At 46.0% G+C, this 15,823-nt stretch overlaps 1 protein-coding gene across 6 annotated transcripts; it reads left to right on the forward strand.

Annotated features, from left to right (window-relative positions):
- LOC110429720 (protein ZINC INDUCED FACILITATOR-LIKE 1-like) lies at positions 1,128-15,421 on the forward strand. Of its 6 annotated transcripts, XM_021446151.1 has the most exons (17): positions 1,133-1,591; positions 2,563-2,603; positions 2,967-3,027; positions 3,151-3,253; positions 3,371-3,473; positions 3,556-3,609; positions 3,706-3,768; positions 3,852-3,901; positions 3,996-4,071; positions 11,912-12,082; positions 12,285-12,372; positions 12,750-12,835; positions 12,918-13,025; positions 13,439-13,483; positions 13,569-13,657; positions 14,294-14,337; positions 15,152-15,421. In XM_021446151.1, exons 1-17 carry the CDS (start codon positions 1,438-1,440, stop codon positions 15,253-15,255), a joined length of 1,440 nt encoding a protein of 479 aa, XP_021301826.1. In that variant the 5' UTR covers positions 1,133-1,437; the 3' UTR covers positions 15,256-15,421. The 6 variants fall into 6 exon arrangements, 5 of the variants coding, with proteins under 5 accessions (XP_021301830.1, XP_021301826.1, XP_021301829.1 ...); XM_021446155.1 differs by lacking the exon at positions 14,294-14,337 and having other exon boundaries at positions 1,128-1,591; positions 15,152-15,277; XM_021446154.1 differs by lacking the exon at positions 2,563-2,603.

Below are 15,823 nucleotides of genomic sequence, written 5' to 3' on the forward strand. Positions count from 1 at the left end.
ACTATAGGCGGCAGCACCTTTAGGAGCCTCTAGCAATATAGCTTGGTAGCTGGGTTGGCGACCTGCTGGGCTTCAGCCACCGCCCCTCTTCTTAGAGAGACACCATCATCCCTACTTGGAGAATTGACACTGCCCACCTGCTTGGAGAAGAACCGGTCGACCCTACTCGAAGATCCACCAGCCGCCACCTCAAGCCTCTTCTTGGCACTCACATAGCCGGATCTGGTCCTTGCCGGAGCCCATCAACCCTGCTCCCAACAACCTGTTCCAACTCATATGTCATCTCAAAAGATGAGTTACCAACCAGTCTTAGTTTTTTGCACAAGCTACCTTTCATAAAGCCAAAGCCAAAAACTGCAGCTAGCTTTCATAAAGCTAAAAAACCAAAAGCTACAACTCAAACAAACACGACCTAATTTAAGTAAGTTATACACAAGCAAACATTTTATTGTTAGTCCTATTGGTTATCTTAATTATTAGTTAACCACCAAAATCACTGCACCCTTACTAGGATCCATGTTTCTGACAACATGGAATTTTCTTGATGCTGCATAGTGTATATGCATGATTAGTAAACAGGAACTGAACTGTCAAGCCTAGTCTCTAAAAAAAGTAAGAAATCTGATTAGTTGTTAATACCTTGTTTGCTACAATATATGATATTCCAGGGTGGAAAAGGCCGAGAACATAGATCCAAGCAAACAAATTCCCCAATCTAGGCTGCATAGCTTTTGTGTGGATGTCCCTGCGCCAAAGCTTTTGTGTGGTTCTCTGATTCTCTCTCCGGCGGACACCTCACGCTCAGAGACAACTTTGTTGCTGTAGGCTTGCATTGCAGTAGTAGGTATCTTTACCTTGTGGAATCACACCAACCTGCACTCGATCAGCTCGCGGTCTGTTGACGATCGATCGGATCACATCCATGTGAAAGAAAAGCACAGGCACAGCTGAGGCTAACAAGAAGACACGTCGCGAGAAGTCCGGCGACATCTGAAGAAACAGCATGCATGGTGGTGTGACGCCTAGCAGGTAGCAGCAGATCACTGCCCACTAGCTAAGCTACCATATGTCCATACGCTGTTGGCTGCAGCTCAAATATAAAGAGGTACTACTGGTCTCAGATGGGTACAGGTACATTCAGCTCAATAATTCATTAAAAAGACTTCATCAGAAAAAAAAATCATTAAACAGCCTGCGTACAAAAAGGTTGGGTGAGCTATCTCACTCAGCCAGTGTCAGCCTCACTGAACAGGTCCAGCAGTCTCCAGAGTCCAGACTGCATCCAGGATCCAGCAGCAACAGCACATGACCAAAATCCTTGAGAATCTCTTGGCTCTATATATCTGATTTCTGAGACTAATTGATCGATCATGAAAAAAGAAGCACATGCGTGTTGATTTAGCATAGCCATCGCGAGAGAGATAGGGAAGGAAGACGATGGCCGGCGGTGGTGAAGCGCCGTTGCTGGAAGGGAAGCCCAGGGTGTACTTCGACGGCTGCCCCGGGTGTGCCAATGACCGGAGGAAGGCGGAGAACCTGGGAATTCCCTACGGCCAATTCTTCCATATCTGGATCATCATCCTCGTCTCCTGTACGTGCATCCATCCCTCAATCAGTTGTATCGTGTTTGGGAACTCCTCTCTGCTCTTTACATCTGCTATATATATAAACCTTTTTAGTCCAGATCATTGTCATATCTGCACTTAAACTTTAATTTATTTATTTATTTTGCATTCAAATGATTGATATCTATCTCAGTCGGATCCATAATTGGTATATATATGGTTTGGGTAATAAACTTCAGAATGAGTAGCGTTCTGTTCCTCAAGTAGTAAACTAGTAATAATGCTGATGTCGATGCTAGTGACTTGTTAGTTGGTATACCTGCTGTTACTATTACTAGTTACTACTCCCTTATCAGTCACTTAAAACTATTGACAAACAAAGAATGCTTAGTGATGCTTGCGATCAATGATTCAATGATACTATATAAAGAAATTCCTCGATAACACCAACCCCATATGAAACAGAGTGGCTGATTAGCAAGCTTGTATTATTGGCAGTTCACTGAAGATCCTAAGCATCTCTCAGTATACAATACTCAGAACAAAACAAATTGACAGCCTGTGTTCAAAGCCTTCCTTTTCACACTAAAACAATATAAGGAACTGAGAGATATCTTCTACATTCGCTATAGTTTTCACGTTTCAGTAAAGAACTATTCAGTAATAGCTCCTGAAGTGAAGGGCCAAAATTTAGTCCCGAAATAGATGCTACTAATTAAAGTTGAACCGTCAGAGTAGGAATTTTCCCATGCTTCTCCTACAATGCCGGCCACTTATGAAAAGGAAAAGACACAAAAGCAATTCTCTTTGACATCCAAATTTGTTATGAAAGTCTGCAGAAAGATGTGTCGTTAGAACTGATCTATTACATTAGAATGCTCTTGTTCTTTATTTACTTTAGAATTTGATACATGCTGCAGAGTCTTATTCCATTTTTTGTGCTCATTTTTTCTATTACACCGAACTGTTTCTAACTGATTGTTCCCTTTTATTTTAGGTTTGCCAATATCATTGTTGTTTCCCTTCATATATTTCATGGTATGGTCCTTTAATTGTAGAGACTAATATCTTCAACGCAGTGCCTTGCTTGTTTTCCCTCAAAAAAAAAAAACGCAGTGCCTTGCACATGTTTATTGTTTTTTGGTTGACCTGGTTCCTTGGTGTTGCAGCCTCCTTGCATAATAGTGGGGTCAAGTCTAACATTTTTTATGAAGCACCGATAATCATCCAAATATTAGAAACTTGTTATATTCATTCTTCCATGTTTTACCTACTAAAGTTTGAAATGGTAGCTAGTCATCTGCTTGTGTGCGCACATTAGTTTTACCAAAATGTGCCATAGTTCTATTTAGTTGCGCAATCAAGGGATCTTAATATTATGCATTCACTTCTCAACAACAGATAAGAGACTTGCATATTGCTGAAAGGGTAGAGGGTATTGGATTCTATGCCGGTTTTGTAGGTAATAAAAACTTTCCAAATGATTATAATGTTCCTACATCTAAACCTTCATACATGCATGTAACTAATTATTTGATATACTCGTCGGGAGAACTTGTTGAATGTCATATTTGTATTTTTGTAGGTGCTTCATATATGCTTGGTAGAGCTCTAACTTCCACCGCTTGGGGAATGATAGCAGATCGTATTGGGAGGAAGCCCGTTATCATTCTTTCAATTATCTCCACGTTAGTATTTATGTTCTGTTTTTACATCAGATTGAACTAAGATACCAGTCAAGACTTGCATTTCAACTATCTTTGTGTGTCCTATCTCTGAATTTGTGTTCCTTATTTATATTTTAGGCTTTTGTTCAACACTTTGTTCGGATTGAGTGTAAATTATTGGATGGCGATAGCAACAAGATTCCTTCTTGGTTCTTTAAATGGTTTACTTGGCCCAATAAGAGTACGACAACTGAACTATTACAGTTTTATGGTGGTACTAAAACATGTTAATTTTGTAGTAATTTGTCATTTAATGTTTGTAGGCTTATGCTGTTGAAGTATGCCGAACTGAGCATCAAGCTATTGGACTGACACTTGTAAGTTTTCAAATATTACACATCAAGCTACTTTTGAATTTTAACACAACATTTTAGGTTGTTGTACTCACATTTTCTTTAATTTTATGACTCTAGGTTAGCACATCATGGGCAATAGGTCTTATTATTGGGCCAGCTATTGGTGGATACCTCGCACAGGTATCCATGAGAGATGTTTGCTATTTAAAGGTTTTTATATTGTTTCTACATAAATCTTATCATGGTACTATTTTCTTCGGCAGCCAGTTGAAAAATATCCAAAGTTATTTCCAGCCAATTCAATATTTGGGAGGTATCTATTTTTTTTATTGTGCATGTCCACAATTATTATACTATAGTTAAGTTAGTTGTTTTAGAAACTCCCTAATTTTTTGTGTGTTATCCAGGTTCCCATATTTTTTACCATGTTTGTGTGTATCATTCTTCTGTTTGGTTATCCTCATAAGCTGTATTTGGCTCCCGGTATGTGTAACTATGCTGGCTTGTTGTTATTAATATTTTATATTAAGTTAATTATAGGTGTGCATATATACACCATGCACGCTACACTCATATGCTCACAAGTGTGATTCTACAAATCTAAACATATGAAAAACATTAGTTCGTTGTTAAACATTTGCACCAAGATTTGAAAACTAGTAGTTGGAGTCATAAGCTCACACATCCACCACCCTAAGCTGCAGTTCTCTATTCGGTACCATATTTAGCCATCTGTTGCAGACCTTCATTTTGTAGAGATTTTGTTACAAACTTGAAACCTCAACAATTGTAATAGGTATTACCATTACATGACCACCTCTATCATCAGGATATTAAAAATACTATACCACTAACACATCATCTGACATATGGAGACCAGAGTGGAGGGGTCTCATGGATGGTGATGATGATGATGCAACACTGCAAAATCACACAAAATCCTATAGAAATTATATATTTGTTGACGCGAAATTCAGTCAAACACTAAAGCATTGGTACATACTGTCGAGGGTATCAGTAAGGGGTACCCTCAGCGATGCGCATTACGAGATTGCCCGTACGCAGGTCGAGACCCTCAATTCGACGCTCTAATCTCACGTATCCGCCGCCATCGACGGCCGCAACCTCGAAGACGGAAATAGCGTCGAGCGAATCGATCAGGCGTCGAGCGCTGGTTACCGTCGAATACGGAACAGGCTCATGCGAACCGGGGGGCGTCGAGCGCGAGGACGCCATCCGCCGCCTGACGCGCGCACGCGGGCCGGAGCATTAAATGCGCCCGATGCTTCCCCACCTAACGCACAGGTCACGGGAGGCGTGATAGGGAACAGGCTTCCGTCCCATCAATCTTTTTGCAGCCTTCCTACCGAACGACCCGGGGCGTGTCGGGACACAGGAAACAAGGATGGAACGTCTAATCGGGACCCCCTCGAGACACCCAAGGTCAGCGCTCCAGATATCAGCATATTACGCAGCGTCCGACCCTCGACCGAACAGGGTCCCTTCCCAGGGACAAGTTGGGCGTCGACTGACAACACCACAGCTACCCCGCCGGATCCGCCGCCATGCCGTACAAGCACGCGACCTCAGAACCAGTGCAAGGCGGCGCGCAGGGCAGAACGCAGGAGCACGCGTAATCATCACCGGGCTATCAAGATGGGACGGCTCGAGGCCATGCCGTACGGAAGCCTCGAGTAGGTCGGCGCTCCATGCGGCTATCGACCCCTACTCTAACATCTACGCATGTACCCTGTGTCTCTCCTTGGAGCTATAAAAGGAGAGACTCAGGAATAGAAGGGAGAACACACTACGACACAAGGCCACACTCATACGTAGTAGAGCTTCACACTTCATACCACGCTTGTATTCGCCCCTGTACAAGCACTTAGGTGCAAGATAATACAAACTCTCTCCCCCCGCTGGACGTAGGGCCTTCTCTTGCCCGAACCAGGATAAATCTCTGTGTCTTCTTGCATCACCATCCGGGAAAGGGAGCACGCATACAAATTTACTCGTTGGTGTGACCCCCCGGGGGGAAAACACCGACAGTTGGCGCGCCAGATAGGGGTCCTGCGTGTTTTCCATCGATTTCCCACTCCTTTCCGGATGGCTACTCTCGCCTCGCCATTTCCGCGCTCCACGGTGATTTGGTTTGGGAGTCTCGAGTTCATGTCTACGGGCTCCGGCTACGACATGATCTTGCTCTCAGTCAAAGGACCAGGAGGAGCCCGCGTTACGCCAGCACGGTTGAAGGCCCCGAGACGCCCTCACCACCACGCCTCCCCGCCTAAGAAGAGGCGCGGACAGCACCACCGCGGCCCCTCTGCTTCAGCACGACCAACAGCTCGTGCGAGGCAGGACGTGGGCCACAAGGCGGCAGCACCATGTGACGGAGCAACAAGCGCGACGACTCAGCACCGCGCGACGACGGGAGGGGACGCGTCTCGCGCGCTCTCCCCTACCGCAGCTAGGCTACTTCCACACGGGTTGTTCTCTCCAAGGGCGGCACTGCCGTTCGGGTTGGACAACGCCGCGGCGTCGCTCGCCAGGGCGATATGCCCAAACGCCCAGACGTACGTAGAAAGACCAATGGTCCTCCCACGTAGCTCTGAAGCGCGGCGGCCGGCGTCCGAGCTGCCGGACCTTTCCCGAGTACGAGACCTCCGTCGTCTAGGCCCCGGACGATACTCGATCACCTCCCTCAGGCAACGATTTCTAGAGGAAGGACGTAGGTGTTCCCACGCCGCCGAACCGGACTCCGACTCCGAAACAGATAGCTATGACCCTACGAGGGAATGCTATCACATCGACGGGGCGGTAGAAACTACTGACGAGACACGGGATGCTGCCGCGGGTGGTCGAGCCCCCGCAGCGCGAGAAGACCCCAGGACGCCTGGGAACGACGGACAGCTCGACCCCCCTCCTCAGGAAGACAGAACCGCGCAGCTCGCGCAGCTGCGGGAGCTCAAAATGAAGCTCGACGAAGACCGCGAGCGCCTCGTCCTGCTCGAGCAAATCCTCGAGCAAGACCTGCCTTACCCGCCGGGCGGAAGTGTCCGCAGACGCGCTCGAGAGGTACATCGACAGATCGTCGGCGACGCAGAGCCAGAGCAACCTGTCAGCCGTTTCCCTCGAGCAGGCCAGAATGTAGTGGCAGCGACGATGCTGCTACGTAACATGCCAGAGCCGTCGAATTCCCAGGCCCGACGCATTCGAGATGAAGTACAGACATTGCTCCAGGTGGCAGCGGTTCAACAAGCCGAAAGTTCGGCGTCTCGACGACGAGGAGCTGCCACAGAGAAGCACGACGAACAGCCTCTAAATGAAGAGGAGGTGTCAGTCCATCAACAACCTCCCCCTCGAGGTAGAAAGACCGCTCTCATCCTCCCTGCCGACAATCAACGTCGACACGACGCGCGGCACGACATCAAAGAAAATAGACGCCGCCGGCACGGAGACGCGGAAGAGCGTGGTTATAGCGCGCATCGCGGTGGGAGATACGACAGCGACGAGGACCGGGTGACCCCCGAGCCACCGGGCCCACGGGTGTTCAGCAGGGCGATTCGCAGCACGCCCCTGCCCAATCCATTTCGACCCCCAACCAGCATCGCGAAGTACAATGGAGAGACCAAGCCAGAGCTATGGCTGGCCGATTTCAGGCTGGCCTGTCAGCTAGGTGGCGCTCGAGGTGATGATCGAGCCATCATCAGACAGCTACCCCTTTTCCTCTCTGACACCGCCCGTCGATGGCTCGAGGAACTCCCTGCCAATCAGATCCACAACTGGGTTGATCTGGTCAGAGTCTTCGAGGGAAACTTCAAAGGGACCTACATACGGCCAGGGAACTCGTGGGACCTCAGCAAATGCAAGCAGAAGTCAGGAGAAACTCTTCGGGAGTATGCTCGACGCTTCTCGAAGCAGCGCACTGAGCTGCCACACATCCCTGACCACGACGTCATCTTGGCGTTTGTCTCGGGCACCACCAGTCGAGACTTGGTGCGGGAATTAGGTCGCAATCGACCTCAGACCGTCGACGAGCTGATGGACGTAGTAGCTAACTACGCGGCAGGGGAAGAGGCAGTCGGCGCCTTCTTCAGCTCAGAAGGAAGAAAAGGCAAGCAGCCCGTCGATGAAGATGGGATCTCCAGTCGAGGCCTCAAGAAAAATAAAAAGAAGCAGAAAGTGCGGCAATTCCACCGGGAAGACTCCGATGACAACCTCGTCGCCGCCATGGATCGAAAGAAGCCTCGAGGCCCTCCGGATGGAGGCATCTTCGACAAGATGTTGGAGGAGCCGTGCCCTTACCATAAGGGAGGTGCCAACCACAAGCTCAAGGACTGTCGTATGCTGAGAAGGCATTTCGACGGTCCAGGGTTCAAAAAACATACGCGTGATGACTCCAAGAAAGAGAAGGCTGGCAGCAAGGAGGACAACAAAGATGACGACGGCTTCCCCGCCGTCCACGACTGCTACATGATCTATGGCGGGCCCTCCACTCAACTAACCATGAGGCAGCGCAAAAGGGAGCGTCGCGAAGTCTTTGCGGCAAGAATGGCGGTGCCCCAGTACCTTAGCTGGTCAAGCACTCCTATCACTTTCGACCGAGAGGACCACCCCGACAAGGTAGTCGCCCCAGGCGTCTACCCGCTCGTCGTCGACCCCATCATCGTCAACACCCGACTCTCGAAAGTGCTGATGGATGGTGGCAGCAGCCTCAACATCATCTACCTCGAGACCCTCGACCTCCTCGGCGTCGATAGAGGACGCCTCCAGCCGAGCGCCGGCGGTTTCCATGGCGTCGTGCCAGGGAAAAAGGCACTGCCGGTAGGTCGAATTGACCTACCGGTCTGCTTCGGCACGGCGGCAAACATCAGGAAGGAGACCCTCACCTTTGAGGTGGTTGGGTTCCGAGGCACGTACCACGCCATCATCGGGCGCCCGGGCTACGCCAAGTTCATGGCTATACCCAACTACACCTACTTGAAGCTGAAGATGCCCGGTCCCAAAGGCGTCATCACTGTCAGTTCCTCCTTCGAGCATGCGTACGAGTGCGACGTCGAGTGCGTCGAGTACGGGGAGGCGGTCGAGAACTCCACCGAGCTCGTCGCGAAGCTCGAGGCCCTGGCCGCTGAGGCTCCAGAGCCTAAGCGCCACGCGGGCAGTTTCGAGGCGGCGGAAGGAACCAAGAAGATCCCGCTCGACCCCAACAACTCCGACGGCAAAATGCTGACGATCAGCACCGAGCTCGACCCCATAATGGAAGCAGAGGGCCCGCATGAAGCGGCTCGGGGGCGCGCCCAGACCGTGGCGGTGGAACTTGGCGAACGACACCACGTAGCCCTCAGGCGGCTGAGGCCCCCTGTGACTCGCCGGCGGCGCGATCCACTCCGGCGACGATAGCGAGGTGCGGCGGCGCAGCAGTCCCTCTTTCTCAAGCTCTAACAGCCGGCGCTCCGTCATCGACGACGGGCGCCAGTCGTCGGCGGCGACGAGTCTTACAGGCATCTCGGCTGGAGGGACGATGGATTCACTACAGCTCGAGCGGGCGTGTGCGCGTGAGACGGCGAGAAAGCAAAGGCAACAAGAGAATAAGAGCGAGAAGGCGAAAGGGAGAGGAATGGCGGCGACGCGACGACGTATTTATAGGCAGCAGTCCGCCAACGGACAGATCCGAGAAATAAGGTAACTCCCCCCATAAATGCGCCGTCTGACAGTCCTCTCTCTCCTCACAGGCCGGACTCTCCGAATTCCCCGCCGATACAGTGTCGCAACGTCATCCGCCTAAAAAGGCGCGCCCAACGGGCAGAAAGGCGAACCGCCACGGCCCCTTCCTTCCCTCGTAAGCCAAGGGACGTAACCACCAAAGTCTCGAGAGGTCGATGGCTGGCCCGCCGAAAGGGTTCGACAGCCGATCTCGAGCGCCAGAGTCAGGGATCCCCAGTGAGCGGTCGAAGATCGAGGCCCGCCTCGAGGACTCGCTGGCGATGTTCAAGGTAGGGTCGAGACTGTCGAGAGGAATCCCCCCGACGGGAGGCATCGAGCCGCCGGTCTCTATCGAATGAGACTGGTATCCCTGACCACGTCGACCCTGCTTTATGAGAACGCCTCCGGGCTACAGCTGACCCCCTCGAAAGGGGCACAGGTTCTCACTTGGACTACCCGCTAGGAACTCAATTTGGGGTGGAAGACGCTCGCTCTATCGAGAGTACGTCGAAACCCCCGGGCAAAAACGAGCCAGTCAGAACTTTCCACCACTGGTGTCGAAAGCGTTCCTGCGAATTAGACAACATAACCCTCGAAGGAGTCAAAAACTCCTCCGAGGGCTCGGGGGCTACCCCCGCGGGGTCGCTCGCGCGCCCCCACGGAAATTTGACCGCAAAACAAAGCCTCCACTCGAGCGCTAGCGCTCAAATGGAGGCTCGGGGGCTACTGTCGAGGGTATCAGTAAGGGGTACCCTCAGCGATGCGCATTACGAGATTGCCCGTACGCAGGTCGAGACCCTCAATTCGACGCTCTAATCTCACGTATCCGCCGCCATCGACGGCCGCAACCTCGAAGACGGAAATAGCGTCGAGCGAATCGATCAGGCGTCGAGCGCTGGTTACCGTCGAATACGGAACAGGCTCATGCGAACCGGGGGGCGTCCAGCGCGAGGACGCCATCCGCCGCCTGACGCGCGCACGCGGGCCGGAGCATTAAATGCGCCCGATGCTTCCCCACCTAACGCACAGGTCACGGGAGGCGTGATAGGGAACAGGCTTCCGTCCCATCAATCTTTTTGCAGCCTTCCTACCGAACGACCCGGGGCGTGTCGGGACACAGGAAACAAGGATGGAACGTCTAATCGGGACCCCCTCGAGACACCCAAGGTCAGCGCTCCAGATATCAGCATATTACGCGGCGTCCGACCCTCGACCGAACAGGGTCCCTTCCCAGGGACAAGTTGGGCGTCGACTGACAACACCACAGCTACCCCGCCGGATCCGCCGCCATGCCGTACAAGCACGCGACCTCAGAACCAGTGCAAGGCGGCGCGCAGGGCAGAACGCAGGAGCACGCGTAATCATCACCGGGCTATCAAGATGGGACGGCTCGAGGCCATGCCGTACGGAAGCCTCGAGTAGGTCGGCGCTCCATGCGGCTATCGACCCCTACTCTAACATCTACGCATGTACCCTGTGTCTCTCCTTGGAGCTATAAAAGGAGAGACTCAGGAATAGAAGGGAGAACACACTACGACACAAGGCCACACTCATACGTAGTAGAGCTTCACACTTCATACCACGCTTGTATTCGCCCCTGTACAAGCACTTAGGTGCAAGATAATACAAACTCTCTCCCCCCGCTGGACGTAGGGCCTTCTCTTGCCCGAACCAGGATAAATCTCTGTGTCTTCTTGCATCACCATCCGGGAAAGGGAGCACGCATACAAATTTACTCGTTGGTGTGACCCCCCGGGGGGAAAACACCGACACATACATAACAAAAAAATGAACTTCATTGCTTTGTCTGCCAAAACCAGATCTCATGATATGCTCCTAAGAAGGGGTAACTCATGTTGATGGAGGACAGCTAGGTTTATTGGGAAACTAAGAGGTAAATTCATGTTTACATGACCAAAAAAGGCTAGTCTAATTGACAAGAAAACTAGCAAAGACCGTGAAAACTCTCGCATAGAAGGGACTCGTCAAAGCATCAATGTCACTATCTAGTGTGCCTTAAGTCAACTAGCAACCCTAGCACGCCACTTATAGTCATCGAGTTTAGTTGATGAACATAATGGGTCCTAGGAAGCCATCTATGGTCATAAATTGGTTTGATCAAGTGTGTTTTAATTTGTCTTATATTTATTGGACAGGGAGGTATTGTCTCAAGAGAGGCCCGAAAGTCATGCCTAAAAATGTATTATAAATCTACTTGGGATAGATCTACAGTTCACCTCTTATGCTGCAAAAACAGGGTGGCCTAGAATACAAAACTAGATTGATAACCTAGTTTGCTAAAACCAGATGGTCCAGTATCAAAAGTTGGGTGGTCCTGTCTTGCCGGCATGTGAGATGATCCAACATTCACTCTAACTTCCTCGTGGGAACTCTGAATTAGGCAGTCCATATGTTCGTATCCATCACCTTGATAAGGGTTACATCATCGCAAGCCTTTTTCTATATCACGTAGGAACACATACCTTTTTTGTAGTTATCTATTATTTAGTAAAACTACTAAATTTATCTATATGGATTGTTGCACATTTTGTGTTCTTTGTCGGATCTTGATACTATATTGACCTTTTGAGTTAAAAGAGTGTGTTTCATAAAACCGCAGGAGACATTGCATAAGCATAAACTTCACAAAACTGAAGATCAAGGAATCGAAGATTTTGCTGAGCAACAAAATAGTTCAACTACAAATAAGAGCTTGCTTAAGAATTGGCCATTGATGTCATCAATTATCTTATTTTGTGTCACCTCTTTTGATGATATGGCTTACACAGAGGTTGGTTTCCCTATATATACAAATGAATTGAGAGAGAGAGATGTTGACTCCCTTTGTTGTTTACAATCCAAATTCAATAATAATAAAAATTAGCAGATTAATACTTTTAGTTATTTTATATTCTCTTAGGACCAAAACCCCTTGTGCATAAGAATTTATTTGCTTTTGTGAGCTCATTTATACTTCAAAATTAACTTTTTAGATATTTTCTCTATGGGCCGAAAGCGACAAAAAGTATGGAGGACTAGGTTTCTCATCTGAGGATGTCGGTCAAGTGCTTGCAGTTACAGGTGTCATTATGATATAACAACTATACCAAAGCATTGACGTCTACATATTTCTTTTCATCTATTACCAAGATAAATAAAGTAGAGTTTGTGATTGTTTACGTAGATATATGAAATACATACCACATATATGCTTAGTGTGGTACATTTGTTTAGCAATGTTAAAAATGAAATATATGAGTTCTATGTAAATATGAAAGTGTTGACCAAAAAGTTAAGAACATTTCCACAATGCAAATTAAAGATATAATAGAGAGCCATGCAAGTATTGTAAGATGTGCTAAAATGGCATCACTTTATTATTGATAAAAGCTAATGTGTACTTTAATTTAATGCCAACATTTGGTAATACGATCTATGTTGATGACTTCATTTTTTAGGTGCTAGCATCCTTTTGTACCAAACATTTGTTTATCCACGTATTGTAAAAGTTCTTGGACCAGTCAATGCTTCCCGTATTGCAGCTGTGAGTATGAACAATATCCAATTTTTTATGTTAGTTTAAGCACATCAAATAACAATAATGCTAATTTGGTCATCTTTTGCAGATTTTGTCTATGGTGCTCCTTTTCACTTATCCACCAATGACACATCTATCAAAACCATGGTTATCAGTTGTAGTGAATATTGCATCAATGTTGAAAAACAATTTAGTTGTGAGTGCCCTTAAAATCTCTTTATGCATGCGTACATGAAGCATCGATTGGTACTATGATACATGTTTGTCCTATTTCTCTTTACACTATATATATTTAACTAATTTTGTTAGTTGTTTCTTTTGCTAAAAATATTAATATCACATAAAACTTATGAATCTTAATGATATAAATAGCTTATTCTAAAAGGTTAACTTCTATTTGTGAGTTCTCATACGATAGACATAGTAATAAAAAAGCATTAATATGATTCATACTGATAAAGAGAAAATTGGTGGGGTACGTGTATTCCATTCGCACATATTTACAATGTTCTATGCTATGTTTCTTATTATAAATGGAGGAACACAAAATAGAATTAGTTACATGTTTTATCAATATCATCTAACATTAGTTTGTTGCATGCATTTTAGGTTACCGTTGTAACATGCTCTTTTATTCTTCAGAATAATTCAGTGGTATGTTCCTTAATGTTTTATTTCAATTTAATAAACTTTCCTACATATGCAAACTTTAAAAATACCCTATTATATGGATTAACAGCCTCAAGAGCAAAGAGCAACTGCAAATGGCTTAGCAACTACATTAATGTCCTTTTTCAAGGCATTTGCCCCAGCAGGAGCTGGTATTGTGTAAGTAATTTTTTGCTACCTTTTTCAGGAACTCATTTTCAATTATATTTTTGAAGTTTCAAGCTCACATGAATGGAGTTTTCCTTTTCAATATTTTTTAGTATACCTTACAATATTTCCTTCATAGTTTAAGTTCTTAGAAGCACCTCGATTCCCATATTGCACGTCTTGGCTTTAGATTCCAGCATGAATACACAATAATAGAAAAACTTGTATTATTTATTCCAAACAATACTAATGGAGTCAATAACATTTATATGTTTGATAAAAAGGTACTGTTTATTTGTCCAAAATTATAGTAGTATCTAGCATTTATAGATTTTCACCTTCATACATCTCTTTCTCCCATGATAATGTTTCAAAGCTAATAATGATGCATCTCTCTTTTAACTTGGAGTATTAGTTAGAATGAAAGGTTGCACTCAAGTATATGTACAATATATGTCTACTAACATTTTAGCTTCTCAATAGATGAATTAAATTAATTGGAGGTTTTAGTATTGTGTTTGATCAAATTACTCTAGAAGTGAGGTGCACATGTTGATGATATGTCGTTCAGAACATGCTATTAAATATAGAACCACCATTGAATATATGTCAAAATATTATTGACATCAAAGTGATATATTAATGCAGATTTTCATGGGCACAAAAACGCCAACATGCTTTCCTCTTTCCAGGTAACAATAAATGCAATATGACAAAAAGATCAAACTTCATAAAACTAAATTTGCCTTTTTCATGAAACAATAATTGAGAAACCATTTCATGAAAACCTCATTTATTTTTATATAGTGATTCACAAGAGTTATTCTAGAGGAGTGCTACATTTCCATGAGCCAGATAAAAGCTAGTTGAACTTTTGATTTTGTTTTTAATTTGTCATGTTTTCATATAATATATCTTGATCCATTCTTTGGATGCTTATGATTTGAGTTGTATCTCTAGTGCTTGACTTCTACTTAAAGTCACCAATAACTTCTGATTGTGTTGTTCCACCATGAAGCACCATTTGCTTGTTCTAGAAATTTTGCCCATGTGGCATCTAGTATGTATATACTAATATGTCAAAAGGAACAACAAACAATCAAGATTTTTCTAGAGTTATACCTTATATTCTATGTTTTTTGGTATCTCAAGGTATGAATGAGCAGATGGTCCTTAAGAATTATGACAATACTACCTTCATTATCAAATAAATGTCACTATATATTAAATATGGTAAAATTTTAAGGATTGACTACTAAAATACACAAAAGTACTATGGTTTGCTAAAAAACAAGGTATTACTTGGTATGTAATCAAACTCATATAACTTTTCAAAACCATTCTACTTATTTATTATTGATACTATGTATTTGTAGACCACGTCGTTGTCCAAATAACTAACATAAAAGAATAATCTTATATTGTGATAAAAGAACATAATCAGTTATATTCTTTTATATCGACCATTCAATTTATCATTGCATTATTTTCTATGTACATACATAGGTGATCAAATGGTGTTCTTCCTTCTGGACATTGTGATCTTTGTTGAGCTCATATGGACATTCAAGCCATTTCTAGCCATTCCGGAGCAAATCCCCAGAAGTTAGCCTTCATGCATCATCTCTACTGGTGTTTTATTGTGGATGGGTCAATATCAGATAACAATTGGGATACCTATTTCTTGTGCAATGTGATGGAATTATATTGATATTTCCAATGTATATATACATGGTGTTTGTATAGCAATCTAAGTATTCCCAGTCATGCTAAATACCATGATCGATCAACCATCATATTATATAGAAAGGAATTTCCCTACACACACACACACACACACACACACACACACACACACATATATATATATATATATATATATACTATTAAGAGCTTAGGGCTTCCAATAGTAACAGGAAGCCCCAGCCTACCCCAGTTGATCCGACCAAACCATCTAGTCATCCAACAACCCATCCTGGCCAAGCCCATCTCAGTCCACCTAGCCGCATCAGCCCATCATCACGGTATATAAACTAAACCCTAATTGCAAGATGCCCACCCAGCCGCCGCTCGCCATCCGGCCATTCACCCCCCCCCTGCCCGCCCGCCTCCCCCCCCCCCCCCGGTCACGCGGCAACCGGCCCCGGCCGCCCTTCCTACCCACGGCGTGGCCCGTCG

Source organism: Sorghum bicolor, chromosome 8 (genome assembly GCF_000003195.3).
Source record: "Sorghum bicolor cultivar BTx623 chromosome 8, Sorghum_bicolor_NCBIv3, whole genome shotgun sequence".
Lineage (NCBI taxonomy): Eukaryota > Viridiplantae > Streptophyta > Magnoliopsida > Poales > Poaceae > Sorghum > Sorghum bicolor.